At 43.9% G+C, this 19341-nt stretch overlaps 1 protein-coding gene across 2 annotated transcripts in view; it reads right to left on the bottom strand.

Annotated features, from left to right (window-relative positions):
• The window catches only part of KCTD3 (potassium channel tetramerization domain containing 3), a 156142-nt gene that overhangs the window by 111472 nt on the left and 25329 nt on the right, over nt 1-19341 (bottom strand). For both annotated transcript variants that reach the window (XM_077485767.1, XM_077485768.1), the window contains exons 4-6: nt 6829-6902; nt 5595-5653; nt 2790-2870 (exon numbers count right to left, since the gene is read on the bottom strand). In XM_077485767.1, coding sequence (XP_077341893.1) covers nt 2790-2870; nt 5595-5653; nt 6829-6902 — 214 coding nt within the window. The remainder of the gene's footprint in view (nt 1-2789; nt 2871-5594; nt 5654-6828; nt 6903-19341) is intronic.

Below are 19341 nucleotides of genomic sequence, written 5' to 3'. Positions count from 1 at the left end.
CAATTGTCAGTTAAAGCGACACAGTGCCATATCGCAAAAAATGGCCTGATCATTGAGCTTCCGGGGCTGAAGTGGTTAAAATTCAGGAAAAAAAAATTAATTTCAGTCAATAAAAAAGGAGAGAACTCCAATGAAACTGAAAAGCCTAGAAAATATAAAAACTGCTTTACAGTCCACTTAATAGGAACAGACTCCAACCATTAAAGTCATTATTTTAATTCACATTATTAATTTGGCACTTACTGAAATAATAACCTTTTAAAAAGGACATGTCTCTCCAATATGAGTAGAAAAGTCATTGTGCACTTTTTTATCCCAATAATTACTGAATTAATGCTAAAAAGCGAGGGCTGGACTATGTTAGATCCCGGTAAAATGTCACATCTAATAGCCGACATCTGCATAGTTGTGCAGACCTGAAACTTTCCTTCTCATTGCCTGCTACGGAACGAGATAGGGGTCCTGCTGTGAGTACAGTAGATAAAAAAATAAAAATAAGTTTTGTCCATTTGTGACAATTTTTCTGGACCAGTTTTTGGGAGCTCTATCCTCTTCATCTGATCCAATCAGTACTGATATACAAAGATTTAGCAAAATGCTTTAACAAAATCTTTAATTAGAATAACACTTTATAAAATTTAGGGAAAAGTAAGGTGAACAAGTTAACCAATGGGCCATGAATAACTGTTCCACATGTACAGTTGGTCCAAGGAATGATTTGCTTGGATCTGCAAACATAAGGAATAAACCACCCAGATCTGTGATGAAAGGGACACCTTCTATTTTAAGAGTGGGCTATTGAATGAGAAGGGGTAAATTCACTATGGCAAGGATGGTCAAAAAATGTATCCGAAAGCAATTAAGAAAACCAGGACAAAAACAAAATATCCAATCTTTGTTTTCTTAAATCACTTTAACAACTTTTGTTACCTTCTTTTCGCTCTTCTCCAAAATTCACAAACTTAAATCTCATCTGAACTAAAAGGAAAGGGATCCGCTCTCCTCGGTGTATGCGAATCAGAGGAAATTGGATGTAAAAAAACAGCGGAGCCCGTTTACACCCAACTGCCCATAGAGCCAAGCAAGCCCTGTCCCTGTCCACTTTGCATAAACTGAGCAGACACAGACCTGTCATCCGCCTGCTCTGATCAGCAGGGAATCTGTGAATGGACACCCTGCTGATCAGAACAGATTTCACCCCGTGCGAAAGAGGCCTTACAATTTGTTTCCTTTTACAAAATCAGACCAAGCCCAAGTAGAAAAGCCTGCTCCCTGCCAGAACCAGTGTTAATTTTGGCAGAAAATTTTAATCCCCTTTTAGCTTTCTGCAATGGTTTTAGTTTTAGTTGTATTTAGTCGACTAAATCTCCAGTACATTTTAGTCAACTAAAACTAATTTTAGTCATCTAAAATCTAATATGTGTAATTAAATTGTAATGCATTAGTTAACATTTCTCCACAATTTCCAAACTCATTATATACTGCTGGAGTGAAAAAGCTAATGTTATTTATTATGGCATTGAGGTGTGAACATGCACTACAGACCAGTGTTCATTTTGAAGTTAAATTTCAATTTAGTTTTAGTCTTAGTCTTGACTAAAATGGCATTTTAGTTTTAGTCCCATTTTAGTCTTAGTCCCATTTTAGTCTTTTGACTAAAATTACATTTTAGTTTTAGTCCTGTTTTAATCATCTCAGTTATTTTAGTCGTATTTTAATAGATTTAGTCGACAAAATTAACACTGGCCAGCACGCTGCAGAACGGGACCATTGCTTGTTGTGTGGAAGCAATGATCTCTCTGCAGAGGCTATACACGGACCCTATACTGATTAAGAACTACAGCACTCCAATCAGCAGGGAGCACAAGTGTTGCTGATTGCACAGTTACTAGTTGAACTCAATACAAGGCATGTTTAGGCCTCCGAGTGCCGGTTCACACAGGAGTGACTTGTCAGGCGACTTAGCCGCTGACAAGTCGCGCTCCGTTCTGTACTATGGAACCGTTCTAATAGGAGCGACTCAAGTCGCTCCGACTTACAAAAAAGGTTCCTGTACTATTTTTGGGGCGACTTCAGGCGACTTGCATTGACTTCTATACAGAAGTCGTTTTGAAAGTCGCCGCTGAAGTCGTGTGCAGGTCGCGTCTGAGACGCGCTGCAAGTCATGCTGCCCCTGTGTGAACCAAGCCTGAAGGGAGAACACTGGCTCCACATGGAAAGAAAAAGTCCTGCTCTGCAGCATGCTGGCAGGGGACCGACTTTCCTACTCAGACTGTGGCTGATTTAGAAATAAAACAAACACTGTAAAACCCCTTTCACACTGATGCGTTTTTTTCAGGCGCTACAGCGCTAAAAATAGCACCTGTAAAGCACCTGAAAAAAGCCTCCCCTGCAAACCTAGTGTGAAAGCCCGAGTGCTTTCACACTGGGGCGCTGTGCTGGCAGGGCGTCACACAAAGTCTTGCCAGCAGCTTCTTTGCAGCAGTGTAGGAGCGGTGAATACACCGCTCCTCCACATTGAAAACAACGAGGCGGCACCGTGATACAGCCGGCAAAGCGCCGCTGCAGGAGCGTTTTGCGGCCAAATTTAACCCCTTTTCTACCGCTAGCGGGGACTTAAAACCGCCCCGCTATCGGCCGAATAGCGGCTCAGTGTGAAAGGGGTCTCAGACGTTGAAAACCTTTGGCTTTTTTTGATGCCCCTAAATTGGGTTTAGCTGATTTACACCAATAGTTCCATTGGGTTTTAAGACAATTAGAATAAAAGTATAAAGGAAAAAAAAAGTTACCTGGGGGAGGTAAATAGCCATGAAATAAGACACAGCCACAAGATGAGCGTTCCAGTTCTTCACATAACAACAATCTTCTTACTGGGGGAAAAAAAAAAAGTGAAGAACCAAAGTCAGACGAGAAATTACAACCTCTTAGAAACTGTAACAAGAATGCCAGCCAAATGCAACCATGGCCCCTTGTACCCCACAGTATCTCTTCTCACTGAATATTGGTTTCTATAACAAAATTACCATTCAGCCCCACTCAGGAACACGACAGCTTACAACCTTCTAAGTAACAGTCACTGACATGTACTCTGACTCCTATCACACAGTAATGATTAGGGCTGCAACTAATGATTATTTTCATAATCGATTAGTTGGCCGATTATTGTTTCGATTAATCGATTAATAACCTTTAAAAAAAAAACAAAAGTGGGTCAAATTGATGTTCATTTTCAACCACAGTGACGGGAAAATTTGGAAATAGAAAACTTCTTGGTTAAAGGAATTTTCAGACAGTGTATGTGGTTTTTGTTCAGAAATTAAGTGAAAATGTCAAACAAAATTCTTTCATTCAGTGAATGTACAAAGATTTTTCATCTGAATATTCTCACCTGAAAATTGATCCGTGAGGCCAGCATAAGGCTCGGTACACACCTATGCAGTTTTTGCTTTTGATCTGTTTCTGCAGTGCTTTTTGCTGTGCGTTTTGGATTTTTGTGCACGTGATTTTACTGCAATTTGTGTTTTTTTGCATTTTTTTTTTGGGCAGATTAAAAAAGACAAATTGCTGCAAAAACGCATTGCATTCTATTCTGCAGCTTCTCCATTGAAGTACATTGAACCAAAAAAACATTAAAGAGTCCCTGACCCTTTCCAAATATGCGGCAGCTGAAAAAAAGCACAGATGTGAACATGTCCCATAGGAAACCATGTAAATGAACTGTAGTGCGTTTCTGCAAAAAGCACCAATAAACCTATAGATGTGAACCAGGCCTAAGACATTTAGTAACATAATGGGGTTAAAAAGACTAAAATTAGCCCTTTATAGTACAAAAAAAAGCAGATAATCGCTACTAGAAGGGGTTCATTTTTTTACTGTAGAACAGTGAAAGTAATATTTACAGTAGTGATTATATTTTTATACTATAAAGGGCTCATTTGAGTTTTTTAATACCCCATTACATTACTGGCCGATTAATCGATTATGAAATTAATCGATTACTATTTTCGTAATCGATTGATTAGTTGTTTCAGCCCTAGTAATGATTCACCTGAATATTAGATATTTGTGCATTGACAGGCTTTTGTCTACTTCAAATTAAATTTTGCACTACTATACAAGTCTATGGGAAATGCAACACATGCTTAAAATAGGCAAAAGCAGGTCAGGTGCACCTGTAAGGGAATTCTGAATGGTCTCTGAAGCCTCTCAAATTAAAGCCATTGACTGTATATTACAGAGTATAACATTCAGCCTCCTTTAGGAACATGAGTGCCGACAACCTTTCTGTGACAATATTTTATTTACAAGAGCGTCGACTCACTTTTCACTTTAGCTACAGTATATTCTTTACTTTAAGAATATAAAAAGGATAGTTAAGCAGAGAAAGACTATTTATTGATCCCAGAAGGGATCGGTAGGGTTGAGGTCAGGCGTTTGGTGTTCCTCATCGCCAAACTATGTTGTTATGGAGCTGGCTTTGTATACAGGGGTACAACGATACTTGAACAGACAAGGGCCTTTCCTAAAAGCTGTTGGAAGGGCACAATAGTCTAAAGGGTCTTTCCATGTTATGGCATTAGCGGTACCCTTCACCTGGAAACACCTGAATTTAATCATTTGAAGAGCTGTCCACATACTTTAGGCCAGGGGTGTCTAACCTGTGGCCCAAGGTGGTGATGAATGTAGCCCGACTCAAAATCATAAATTTACTTGGGGGGGTGGGGGCGGTGCATGCTGCTGAAGAAAAGTTTGACAGCATCTCTTTACTGTACTTTTATTAAGTTTCATCTTCCCAAACAATCATGCCTTATTCATGTCATCAGTTTTCGGCAGTAAATATGTTTGTGAGCAACTAGGCAAGGGCAGAATTATCCAACCAAAATAGAAAAACCAATATATATGATGAGCACCTTGAGAATTTCTACTACATCCATCCAACCAGATATTGATTTGTTACGATATCAAAAAACAGTGTCAAATAAATAAATCGCACTCGTTTTAGGTTGGCTTTTTTTTAGTTTTATTACTCAGATAGGTACATTAAATATATATCGGCAATCATTAAAGTGGCGTGCCGCCGTTTTTTTGAGAAGTGGTGTAGATACCAGCAGGTGGCGAGGGTATCTATGCCCGGAAGTGGGAACAAAATACCTGTATTAGACAGGTATCTGCTCCCCCCTCCTGAAAGGTGCCAAATGTGACACCGGAGGGGGTATCCCGAAAAGCGGAAGTTCAATTTTTGTGTGGAACTCTGCTTTAAATTGTGACCTGCCCGACTTTTTCTGTTCATCAGATATCCTTATTGTTAGTGTATTTTATGTGTGGCCCAAGACCATTCCTCTTCTTCCAATGTGGTTTAGGAAGATAAAAAGTTTGGACAGCCCTGATTTAGACCATACAAAGTAGATGTGATTTTAAGTGTCTACAAAGTTTTGACTATACAGTATAGCAGATGAAGTTATAAAAGTTTAAAAATAAAAGATGATTTGGTTCATTCTTGGTTGACTCATATTACTGAGGGGGCACTGGAGCAACTTACATAGACTAACTGTAATTATTACAGATGGCTTTCTGAAACTATACTGCAAACATACCCAGAGGGGTGATTCCATAGAACTCAGCTTCATGGCGCAGAACATTAAGGCTCACTCCTCTAGAAGGAACAAAAGAAAGGTTACACTGGTCTACAGAGACATGACCACACACTGCATAGGATACATAATGCTCTGGTCCCCAGCATGTCAAAGTGGCACTATTTGTACTCAAAGCCCTCATATTTCTTCTTCTTCCTGTAGGTTTTGCTAATGATTCAATTACTATATTAGACACTTATATGCCAATTGTAGGTTCCCATCAGCCATAATCAAGCCAAGTTGTACAAAACAGAATGCAGAACACAACTACATCTGAGCACTGCAAACCAAAAATGGTATTCATTTTTAATATTTAAAGGAATTTACCCCATTCATCCATGTCTCCATGATTTTCTTTGTTGAAAAAGCACTTTGAAGGACACCCCTAGAATTTCTAGCTACAGCCATCTTGAGTAGGAGCAGATGATTCATGCAACATTTACTTCTTGGAATCCATCTGTCCTTAGCTCAGACGTGCAGGTAGGAGGGTGTGCTCCTCCTCCAGATGAAAGAAAAAAAGCCCATTAAGGCCCCTGGGATGTTTGGATTAGACCAGAAACAAAAAAACTAAAAAAAAAGGTTTAACACAAGTACATTAAATATACTTTCCTATCCATTTACTAATGCTGGAAATCCCACCTTCCTATAATAGCATACAACAGAAGGCATGTTCCCCTAAGGCAGTGGTTGTCAACTTTAAGCTAAATGGGACCTCAAATCTGGCCCCTGACATCACCAAAGGGCCACACAGAATGTTCAATATACGTAATGCTTGAGAGGACTTTCAGCCTGCAGACCTAATAGAGGAAATGAGAGTGTCAAAGTGTGGGCAGGTTAAATTTTTGGCTGGGGATACATTACACAAGACAATACAAAACTGGAAACAGTTTGAGGTCAGTACAGATCAATGCCATTATCCCAATCAATGTTCCCACTACAAACTGCTAAGGTCTGAGGGGCGCACATACTGAACCAATGGGCCGCAAGTTGGGCACCAGGGTCCAAAGGTATTTCTGTGTTTTGGAGTAGGTAGGGGAGGTTGATCTTCCCTGTTAGGATACCAAGCACCACGATAGCACAAGTAAGACATTGCACCATTGATAAAAGCTGAACAAGGCTTTAAATATTAGTAGAATTGCCCTTTAAATATTATAATAACACAGCAGAGAAATAATTGCAAGAATAATTCTCCTACCTTAAGTCAAGTTCCTTTGTACGAAGAAAATTCAAAATAGGTGCAAAAGCAGTTGGATCTCGATCAATAAATATCTTTAAAAAAAAAAAAAAAAAATACAAAAAAAGAATAATAAATAGCCAGAAATTACCAGTACAATTGTTCATTTTAATAGCATGCCATTAGCTTAATACCAAGAAACGAAGCCTTCCTTTTTCTGCATATACTTTTTATAGAGGCCAGTAAAGTTAATAGACCTTCTAACATATTCATGACAAAAACACTTAGAATAGAATTTTTAACTAAAAGACAATATATTTCAAGACTATTACTGCACCATTAGAAGCTTTTCACCTTACACTGTACAATGCAGACAGACTGCTGGTGGATCAAAGAGGATCTGTCACCTTGGCTCAGGTCAGGGTAAAGTGACAGCGTCTGTGTGAATCCCTCCTGACCACTTTATAATCACCTCTCTAGTACTCCCCCAAAAAAGGAGTACTCCTTTTTCTGTAAAAAAAAAAATATTGAATTCTGTACTATGGGTATGTAATGCTGCCTACCTCAGAAATCCAACAAAAGTGGAATGCACAAAAAAAAAATGTATAAGGAGAGAGGTATAGGTGACGCTGCCTCTTTCTAATGTGCACTATTCATGAGGGACACCAGGCCCGGACTGACACAGGGTGCTGCATTAAGAGGGGCGCCTCGGCTCCCTCTTTCTCTTCTGGGATCTCCGCTATCCCCTCAGCTCAGGTGGGAGAGGAGGGAGTGAGGCAGAGACAGACAGGGTGCCCGGGTACGATCGTCCAACATACACCCACAATTGCATCCCTTCGGCTGCAGGAATCGGACTATAGCCACCTCCTCCTCGACTCTATAGTTCACGTACACACGCCGAGCGGAAGAAAGGGGGGGGGGGGACCTGTCACAGTCGAGGTCCATAATAACAGCAGTCTTACAGAGTAGGGGCACATGGTGGGGACATATGGTGGGGGCAGATTTGAAGTTTGACCCCCCCCACACCACAATTCCTCTCCCTTCCCAAAGCACCCCCTAGCACATATTTAACCCCCACCCCCCCTCAAATCAGAGATCTCATCCCGGCTCCATCCGCCACCCCGATCCCATCAGTGCCCCATCCATTCACCCGATCCCATCCCGGCACCAACCATTCCCCCGATCCCATCGCGGCTCCATCCCCCTCCACCGCTGCAATCCCATCGTGGCGCCATCCACCGCCCCGATCCCATCGCGGCTCCATCCACCGCCCAGATCTCATTGCGGCTCCATCCACCGCCCCCGATCCCACCGCGGCTCCATCCACCGCCCCGATCCCACCGCGGCTCCATCCACCGCCGCGATCCCACCGCGGCTCCATCCACCGCCCCGATCCCATCGCGGCTCCATCCACCGCCCCGATCCCATCGCGGCTCCATCCACCGCCCCGATCCCATCGCGGCTCCATCCACCGCCCCGATCCCATCGCGGCTCCATCCACCGCCCCAATCCCATCGTGATTCCATCCATTCCCCCCGATCCAATCCCGGCTTTAATGTATTATTCCCTAATGAATAGTGCACATTAGAAAGAGGCAGCACCACCCATACCTCTCTCCTTATACATTCATTTTTCTGTGCCACCACTGCAAAATACCCAATGCATCTGTGCAAGGGGTAAACATGTGACCTCCTCCCCACGATACAGTGATGAAGCCTAGCAGCCAATCACTGGATGTCTCATGACAATGTAGGTGATGCCCCTGCTCCCTTTGAGCTCTGACAAAAGCCAACACCAGGTATTTTGGTGGCAGATGAGAAAGAAGCAACACATGGTACACTGAAGAGCCAAGTATAAAGCGATCTGGGGAAGGGTTTACACAGACGCTGGCACTTTTCCATAAATAAGCAAGTTAACAGTGCGTCTTTAATCCTTTTGCTGACAGAGCCATTTTATGCAGACATGTTAAAATGCACAATTTAGGCCTGAAGATTGGTTAACACCCCCAAAACATTATGCAGTTCTAAAAAGCAAAGACCCTGGAGAATAAAATGGGGGCAGTTGCAATATTTTACGTCACACAATATTAGTATGAAGGTTTCTCAAACCTCAAGTAAATAGATGCCCAGCATGGTAAAGTGGTTGTAAAGGCACAAGGTTTTTTACCTTCATGCATTCTATGCATGAAGGTAAAAAACCTTCTGGGTGCAGCAGCCCCCCAAATACCTGAGCCCCCTCTCGATCTAGCAATGTCCATCAGAGCCTTGCCTCTCCAGGGACTATCAATCAAAGCCAGTGAGCCAATGAGGAGATGGAGGGGGGGAGGGGGAACCAAGCCATGGCTCCCTGTGTGAATGGACACAGTGTTGTGGGTTGGGAACACCGCCTGCTTGGGTACCCCCAGAGCAAACTGCTTGCTCTAGGGGCACCCAGGAGGGAGGAGCCAGGAGCGCCAGTGGGGGACCCAATGAGAGTAGGATCCGGGCTGCACAAAGCAGGTAAGTATAACATGTTTGTTATTAATGATTTGCAGCCCTGAATGACCAGGCCATTTTTGTGATACGGCACTGCGTCCCTTTAACTGACAATTGCGCGGTTGTGCTACACTGAACCCAAACAAAATGGATGTCCTTTTTTCCCCCCTCCACACATACAATATATATATATATATATATATATAATCACACACACACACACACACACACACACATACAAAAATCGCAATAGGCTTATAAGAATTGGTTTGAGCAAAAGTTATAGCGTCTACAAAATAGGGGATTCGTTTGATGGACTTTAAAAAAAAATAAAAAAATATGTTTTTACTGGTAATGACAGTGATCTGTGATATTGTGGCAGACAAATCTGACCCCAAGTGACACTTTTTGGGGACCAGTGACATTACAGTGATCAGTGCTAAAATAACGCACTGATCAATGTATAAATGACACTGGCAGGGAAGGGGTTAACACTGGGCGCGATTAAGGGGTTAACTGTGTTCCCTGGGTGTGTTCTAACTGTGTGGGGGCTGGGCTCACTGGGACAACACAGAGATCACTGTTCCTGATCAATAGGAACAGCAGATCTCCATATGGTCTCCATTTAGAGTGGGGATCCACGTTGTGTACACAGGCAGATCCCCGTTGTGCCTCTCTGTACAGTGATAGCGGATGGCTGGCGGACATCAAGTCTACCGGAGTCGCGCATGCCCACAGTATTCATTGCATGAAACTACATATAGGTACGTCGTTTTGTGCAATAGAGCCGCCTTGCAGCAGTATATGTGCACACGTCACTTCTGGATCAGTGAACAAACGTGATGCAGGGCTGCTTTACATGATAGCACAGCCGTCCAATTGTCCAATAGGGGTGGGCGGCTGACAGGCAGGCGCAGGAGGATAGGGTGGGATGAAGCTGGTTGTCATCTGTCCAGGAATTGATTTACTAGCAAATAGGAAACAGGCGGCTTATACTGCTTACTGTAAGCTTACCACAGTGCATGTGTATATATTTTGAAGCTGCTTACCGGGGCTATGACTGCAGCTATTCCCCCCGGTATTATTTTTTGCACGCGACAATTCTTTATGATAAAGGGGATCCAAGAAGTTGACCTCCTCCCGCCACTCACCGGTGTTTCTTGGGCTTACCTTCTCACCAGCACAGGCCAGAGATAAAGAGAGACCAAAGGTCTTTCTTCATTCCAATGATCTAGGAGGCCGGGAGCAACACCATGGTTTAGAGCAGGTGTAAACATTTTTTCCTTTTTTTTTTTTGGAAAGCATCAGATTTATTTTATTTTTTTTAGGATCTAATGCTTTCCAGGGTAGGAGGAGAGATCTGGGGTATTATAAAAAAACAAACAAACAAACAAACACAAAACACACACACACACCAAACACCAAACACCCCCCAAGCACTCCAATCCCCCATGCTTGCATGCAGAGGCAAACGCATACGCAAGTCAGGAAGAAAGCACCTCTAAGTGCAGCATTTAATGGAATGCAAATTGGTAAGGACAACCCTGTAACACTCACAAGATGGAGAGGAAAGTAAGGCTCATCTGTATATTAGAAGTGTCCCGTTGAGAAGGATGTCCAGAGTGTCACTCCAGAACAGAGACCGCGGTGCGACAGGGAAAGAAACCCAGCAAGGTCCGTGTGGTTCCGGGTATGTTCGTAGGAGAGCAGCATGGAGCGCAGCGCCATGGATGGTGTGTGATGTCACAGAGAGGCTTGGAGACGCAACGCATTTCACAGCGTACGCGGTACCCGAGCTAGGCATGCGCGCTCCTTTTTCAAGTGGGATAGAGGGGTGGGGAGTTTAAACAGGGCAGATTCAATTGTCAATCTGGCTAAGTGGGTGGGAATAAAACATAAAAAAGCAGGTAATACGACAATTTGTAGCCCAGAATGTTAGAAATATCATGTAAAATATATCATATAAAACATATCAAGCTCTGAAATGCATTGCGTCTCCAAGCCTCCCACTGACATCACACGGCATCCATGGCGTTGGGCTCCACACTGCTATCCTACGAACAGAGTCATACCCGGAACCACATGGACATTGTCGGCTTTCTTTCCCTCTCACACCACGGTCTTTCTTCTCCTGGAGTGGCACGCTGGATATCGTTCTCATTGGGACGCTTCTAATATGCAGAAGAGCCTTACTTTCCTCTTTATCTTGTGAGCGTTACATTGTTGTCCTTGCCAATTTGCATTCCATTAAATGGTACACTTGCATAAATGCATAAAAAGACAGGAAGAATGCGCCTCTGAGAAAAGCTTCAGTCCTAAGTATACAAGCATTACAGACTTCCATCTGTGGCCCAGCCCCCTCCACTGGTCCTGTATTACAGTAAAACTGAACTTCCTATGGACCTTGTTGGATATTACATTATAAAGAACTTTTATGATTAGTACCTTTTGAACTTGCCTTTAACAGCCCCATTTATAGGAGTCAACCCTGAGCGCATGTCCTATAGGTTTACCATGAATATGTAAAACTGTGTTCATACCACACATGAGGTATAGTCACGATCATCATTGGGAGAGTAATAATTCTAGCGCTAAACCTCCTTGGTAACTCTGAACTGGTAACCTGTAAAAAATGTCAACACTTCGCCTATGGAGATTTTTAAGCATCGTAGATTGTTGCCATTCCACGAGCATGCGCAATTTTGAAGCGTGACGTGTTATCTATTTACTCAGCATAACGTTTTATATTTTACCAAACAATTAGGTTATATATTGTGTTTTTTGCATTCAAAATTCATTAACCACTTAAGCCCCGGACCATTTTCCAGCTAAAGGACCAAGCCCCTTTTTGCGATTCGGCACTGCGTCGCTTCAACTGACAATTGCGCGGTCGTGCGACGTGGCTCCGAAACAAAATTGACGTCCTTTTTTCCCCACAAATAGAGCTTTCTTTTGGTGGTATTTGATCACCCCTGCGGTTTTTATTTTTTGTGCTAGAAAAAAAAATGCATTCTTTTTTACATTTTGCTATAATAAATATCCCCCAAAAATATATATATATTAAAAAAAAAAAAAAACTTTTCTCCTCAGTTTAGGCTGATAGGTAATTTTTTTTTACATATTTTTTTTTTTTTTACCAAAAAAAAATCACAATAACCGTGTACTGATTGGTTTGAGCAAAAGTTATAGCGTCTACAAAATAGGGGATAGTTTTACGGCATTTTTATCATTTATTTTTTTTTTTTTTTTTACTAGTAATGGCGGCGATCAGTGATTTTTTATTGTGACCGCAACATTATGGCGGACACATCGGACACTTTTGACAAATTTTTGGGACCACTGGCTTTAATACAGCAATCAGTGTAATTAAAAATGCACTGATTACTGTAAAAATTTCACTGGGAGTTAAGGGGTTAACCACTAGGGGGCAGTGTAGGGGCTAAGTTGTGTGTTATTTTAACTGTAGGGGGGAATGGCTTGGCGTCACTGATGGCCTTTCCCTATAACAGGGAACAGACGATCAGTGACAGCCTCAGTAGGAAGCACGAGGAGAGGTTTGTTTACACTTACCTCTCCTCATTCTTCAGCTCTGTGACCCGATCACCAGACACCGGCGGCGATTGGGTCCCGCGACCACGGTGCTCAGGACCGGGTCGCGAGCGTGCCGCCAGCGGCCTGCTCACGATCCATGGCTGGGAACTTAAAGTGCAACGTACCTGTACGTGCTTGTGCCCAGCCGTGCCATTCTGCCGACGTACATCGGCGTGAGGCGGTCCTTAAGCCCCATACACACTATCAGTTTTTCTGCTGAGTTTTTCCTTCAGGTTTACCAAAACCATGTAGTACAAGGACCTGCCTGATGGCATTCAAATTGAAACTCCTAAGGTTTAACTTCATATTACATGGTTTTGGTAAATCTGAAGGAAAAACTCAGCAGAAAAACTGATAGTGTGTATGGGGCTTTAAGCAGTTAAAGTGTATTTCTCCCAAAAAAATGGCATTTGAAAAGCCACTGCGCAAAATACTATGTGACGTTAAAACATTGCAATGGCTGCCATTTTATTCTCCAGGGTCTGTCCAAAGAGAAAAAAAATAAATAAATATAGGATTTTTATACCAGCTTACCTGTAAAATCTTTTCTTGCAGTACAGCACGGGCCACAGTAATAACTGTATGAGATGTCCCAGAGCAATGCCACATGAGGGGAGAGGGGATCTATACTGCTGCCTGCCCAAAAAGCGATATCCTCATGACTTCTTATATCTACCTGATAGAATCTGGTGAATGTATGGACTGAAGACCAGGTTGTGGCCTTGCAGTTTTGAGGCATGGAGGCTTGGTGATGCACTGCCCACGAAGCATGAACAGCTCTGGTGGAGCGCGCTAGGATTTGAAAAGGTGGAACCTTACTTACTTTTCAAGCCATAAGCATGAATAATTACTTGGCGAATCCATTTGGCAATAGTGGATTTCGACGTTGCCTGTCCTTTCCTAGGACCTTCAGGCAACACGAACAAAACATCTGTTTTACGAATCTGAGCAGTCGCCATCAAATAGATTAGATAGATACAAAGAATGTAGTGACTGTTCTTCCTTAGAACAGGGTTCTGGAAAAAATTAAGAACAAACAATATCCTGGTTTAGGTGAAAACCTGAAACCACCTTTGGCAGAAAGCTAGGATGAAGACGCAATACTACTCTATCCTTTTGAACGAGTAAATATGTCTCTTTACAAGAAAGAGCAACCAACTCCGATACCCTTCTTGCAGAGGAAATGGCTACCAGAAAAACTAGCTTCCGTGTCAAAAGGAATATATGTCGTATCAGCTCAAAAGGCTGTTTCTGTAATGCCGACAGAACCAAAATTCAGGTCCCAAGGGTTCAGGGGTGCTCTAACTGTGGATTAAGCCACGTTACCCCCTGTATAAAGCTTTGGACCAAAGAATGCAAAGCAAGCAGATGTTAAAACAATACTGAAAAGGCTGAGACCTGGCCCTTGATAGTACTCAAGGCCAGTTTCATCCCTAGCCCCATTTGCAGAAAGGAAGTATGTCATAAGTAGAATTATTGCCTAGTATGCCAACCCCTGGATTCACACCAGGAAAAATATGCCTTCCAGACTCTAATATATGATTCTAGAGGCTGGCTTCCTTGCATTAATCAAGGTAGGTATCACTGAGCCTGAAAGCCCACGATCCTTCACAATGGGTTTCAATTGCCAAACCGTTAAATTTAGCACTTGTAAAGTAGGGTGGAACACTGGTCCCTGCGATAGCAGGTCTGGACGTGGTGGTAAGGGCCATGGGGCCCCTACCACCATCTATACAATTTCTGCATACCAAGATCTTCTGGGCCACAAGAACTACAGACTTCCTTTCCTGCTTGATCCTGCGAAGAAGTCGAGGTAGCAGCAGAAAGGGAGGGAATGCATAAATCCGTGAGAATTGATCCCTCAGAGGTCACCAACGCATCTGTCCCGCATGCGAGTGGATCTCTTGTTCTTGACACAAAGTTGTCGACTTGTTGTTGAACCTGGACGCAAACAGATCTACATCCGGGATTCCCATCTTTGGCATATAACCAGAAAAACATCAGGGTGAAGGGACCATTCCCCCGGGAACAACTGCTGACGACTTAAGTAGTCTGCCAGCCAGTTCCCTACTCCTGAAATTAAGATTGCCGGTATGCGCGGCTCATGTTTTTCTGCCTAGGTTAGGATATGGTTTACCTCTCCCTGCCTGACTTCTGGTGCCCCCTTGGTAATGGATATAAGCCACTGCTGTGGCATTGTCCGATTGAATCCTGAAAGGTGAATTCTGCAACCTGAATGTAAATGCCCTTATGGCTAGACACACTGCCCGAAGCTCTAGAATGTTGATGGGCAAGGTCCTGTCGGTTCTGGACCATTTCCCCTGGACGGACACTTCTTCCAGGACAGCTCCTCAAGCTGAAAGGCTAGCATCCGTTGTTACCACCTTCCAGGTAACCGGTAAGAAGGATTTCCCATTCTGCAGATTCTCAGATATCCTCCCCACCAACTGAGGCTCTGTCACACTTTTGGCGACAAATGCATTGGAAAAATCTAGTGCCCGAATCTTCTTGTTCCAGGCCGATAGGATACGGTTTTGCAGCAGTCTCAAATGAAACTGAGCATAGGGAACTGCTTCGAATGAAGCCATCATCTACCCCAACAACCTCATACAAAGGCGAAAGGAGGGACCCTTCTTTGCCCTGACCACCTCAACCAGCTCCTGTATGCCGCTAATCTTTGCCTGGGGTAAAAACACCTTCTTCTGGGCTATATCTATGACCAGACCCAAGTGCTCTAATCTTCCAACTGGCTTTAATGAAGATTTTTCTAGGTTGAGGACCCAACCTAGGTATTCTAGTTAGTTGACTGTGGTGACCATGCTTTGGTCCAAGCGGGCTACTGATAGGTCTATTAAGAGCAGGTCGCCCAAGTATGCTATTGTTATACCTTGAGTCCTTAATCTGGCCAGGGGAAGGGCCAGAAGTTTTGTAAACACCCGAGGTGCAGCAGCCAGATCGAAAGGCATGGCTCCAAACTGAAAATTACGTTTTTCTACTTCGAAATGCTACTTCTGGTGAGCGGGGAAAATAGGGACATACAGGTATGCATCATTGATGTCGATTGATGTCAGAAGTTCTCCTCCTTGTAGGATGGAGACTACTGATTGGATTGATTCCATGTGAAAAGAGCGAATTTTCAGGAACTGATTTATATCTTTGAGATCTGGAATGGGTCCGACATCCACATTTGATTTTGGTACCGTGAAAAGGTTTGAATAAAACCCCAACCCCTGGCCTTCCATTGGGACCACCCATGATTACTTTTTGCAACAAAAGTCGGTCTAACGCTAGAAAGAAAGAGACTTCTTTTTCTCTGGATCTTTGGAGCCAGTTGACCTGAGGAACACGAGGAGATGGGAATTCTCGGAACTCTAGTTTGTAACCTAGAGCTATTGTGGAGATCACCCATCTGTCTCGAAATTCTTCCTGCTAGACCTTTGAGAACAGCAGAAGTCTTCCCCCCACTCATAAAAGGGGCTTTAGCATTCTGTCTTGTAGGTTTTCTCCCCCAGGACTTCTTTTGTCCATGGGGTTGACTGAGGTTTACTTCTTGAAGCTGACGGTGCAGGCCATCACGACTGCCTGGAGGCTGATGCCCCTGGCACTGGAGAAAGAGCCAGTTTGAATGAGGGACATTCACTCTTTTTCCTTAACTGGCAAAAGGGTACTTTTCCCACTTGATATTTTTTGGATATATTTGTCCAAATCCTCCCCAAACAGCTTTTCACCAGGGAAAGGAAAACAAGCCAGGAGCTTCTTGCTTGGCTGACCAACTGTTCAAACATAAGATTCTACGTATATGTACCAACCCAAGCGTAAGGTGAGAGGTTTGAAGAATAGAATCTCTGATTGCGTCCATTGCAAGACACAAAGCTGCCGGCAGCTCAGCTATCTCCTGGGCCTGCTGTTCAGGGAACACCTTGAGCACCTGTTTCAAATGGTCTCTCAAGGATTGACATATCCCAATTGCCACCACTGCAGGTTGAGCCACTGAACCTATCAAGAAGAAAATGTTTAACAGGAATTCCAATTTATCAGTTGGATCCCTAAACATTTGCATATTATCAACCAGACAAGTCAAACTTTTATTCACAGAGAATATAGCAGTGTCAATTTCTGGTATACTCCACATCTTAGAAAAAAATTTCCTCCGTAGGATAGAGTGTTGAAAACTTTTTAAGAGGGAAAGGTGCTCATCTGGGTGATTCCACTTAAAATGTGCAAGTTTTTCTAGTAATGAATGGACAGGAAAGGCAGGCAAGGCTTGAGGAGGCTTTAATGAACCCAACCAGGAAGTGGGCTCTTCAACTGACTCCGTTAAGGGTAGCTTAAATGTGGAGCGGACCATTTCAGCAAGAGAATGCACCAGCAACTTATCCACATGTGAAGCTGAAGAAGGTCCTTCCCCACTTGATCCCTCGGAAGAGGAATCATCAGCCTCTTCACGGTCCCCTGAGGGGAATTCATCTTCCTCCTCCCACTGTCCCTCTGTTTGAGGATCCTGAGTGGACCTAAAGCGCCGTCTTCCACTCTGTGAAGATGTGATAAAAGCCACTAATCTTTCCTCCAAAATACTCATAGCTGAGGAGAAAACCTGCTCAGTTAGACAGGGGCTGAAGTGCCGGAAGCAATTGCAGCCCCTGATGACCCCGATGGCTCACTGACCAGCCTCTGTTGGGTCTTTCGGGGGGGTGACCCCTTTGTGCCCTTGGTATCTGTACCACCCCCTCTGGTCATAGTGCCAAGCACAAACGCAGAGGTACTACCAAAAGAATGCACCCACTGCTGAGCAATAGTCCAGCAACTGCCACTGCTATTAAGCTCATTAAGCTCAAGCTCACAGGGAATGCCTGTGTCACCCACACTCGAATGCCACCCGTTAGCTGTGTCCCTCCTTCAGCTATATGCACCTGAAAACAAGTGCATTCTATAGCTATATAGCCCACATTGTGGGCGCTGAAGCACACCAATGCCGCTAAGCCCCCCACCTTTCTCCACCTTTCTCCGAACACCGACAGCGCTCCTCCCCATCCATTTTAAAATAGACCATTTTCCCGCTCCATTTTAAAATGAATGGGGGGGCGGTGTGGGGCTCCAATCCTGACCGAATCGCATGGAGGACTGGGGTGGAGGAGAGCTGCCGATGGGAACCATTGTATTGATGGCAGGAGCGGCGCAACACACCCCCGACCGACGCCATGCTCCCTCTGCCTCCTGGAGTGAAGCTATCCAGGTGGGGGGGAGGGCATTCCCAGGAGAAAACCCCCCCTTCCCACACCTTTACCTGGAGCTTGGGCCAGAGGAAGCATGCAGGTTGTGACACAGAGCGAGACTGGCAAGCATGGAACAGGTACCTGCTCTTGACAGCCCCCAGTGGTGACTATAGGCATGACAGCATTTTCTTACAGGAGAAAACCCACAAGAATTAGAAAAATTCCTTAGGAATCTCCCTTATCCAGCTGCAGGGTTCTGTGGTAACCAGACCCAATTTTCACCACTCATGGTGGGCTCCGTTAAAAAAACCTTCAGGGACCAGGGCCCCCTTTTAAATCGGGGGATCCACAGCCCTGGGCCTGTAATGCACCCTGCCGGAAATATGGCTGAAAGAAAACAAATACTTGATCCCGGGTCCAGCTCTCTAAAAAGAAGCGTTACAAGCCTGGAAAGACACTTTGAATGGATCCGGTTGCATAGCTTGCCTCAGCAAGGAATATTTCCAGCGCAGCTCAGCACAGCACATCTTTACTCCTGAACCAACACCTAAGACACTGCCAAAAAACGAAACAAAAAAAACTGGGAGGTACTCCCGATAAGGGGAAGGGTTATATGGGGAATTGAACTTCCTGTTTAGGGTGTGCCAGTGTTCCTCACCTGAAGGTGCCATATAACCCATACAGTTATTACTGTGGCTCTGATGTACGATAAAGAAAAATTATATATAATAATCAGCAATCTATAAAGTTTGGGGGTTCCAAGTAATTTTCTAGCAAACAGTGTCAGAAAAGGCGTGGTCTTAAAGTGGTTTACCATCATACATATTTAAATTACACAAAATGAAATGGCACTAAAGTGCATATTGCCAATGAATTAGCCAACACAAACCAATACAGGCTTGCAGATGACCAGAAGCAATTTTAACCACCTCGCGCCCGCCCTATAGCCGAATGACGGCCGTAGGGCAGGCGCGTTCATCCGGGAGGCCGTCCCTGGACGTCCTAATGTTTACTTCCGCAATGCGCGCTGCCGCGGGCGCGCATCGCGGAAGTTCTGTGTTCGCCGTGTCCCCCGGGGACAGGCAAACACAGATCGCTGTAAACGGCCAATCACAGCGGCCGTTTACAGCGCGATCGGCGTGTCCAATGGGAGATGATCTCATATGTAAACATATGAGATCATCTCTCAGCGCCGCTCTCCCCCATGAACGGCTTTGATAAAAAAAAAAAAAAAAAAAAAAAAAAAAAAAGTGCCA

The sequence above is a fragment of the Lithobates pipiens genome, unplaced genomic scaffold, assembly GCF_037356315.1.
Source record: "Lithobates pipiens isolate NorthernLeopardFrog02 unplaced genomic scaffold, aLitPip1_a1.2 Scaffold_18, whole genome shotgun sequence".
NCBI classification, from domain to species: Eukaryota; Metazoa; Chordata; class Amphibia; order Anura; family Ranidae; genus Lithobates; species Lithobates pipiens.
Note: the sequence above shows the minus strand (reverse complement) of the source record. Positions and strands in the feature narration are given on the sequence as shown.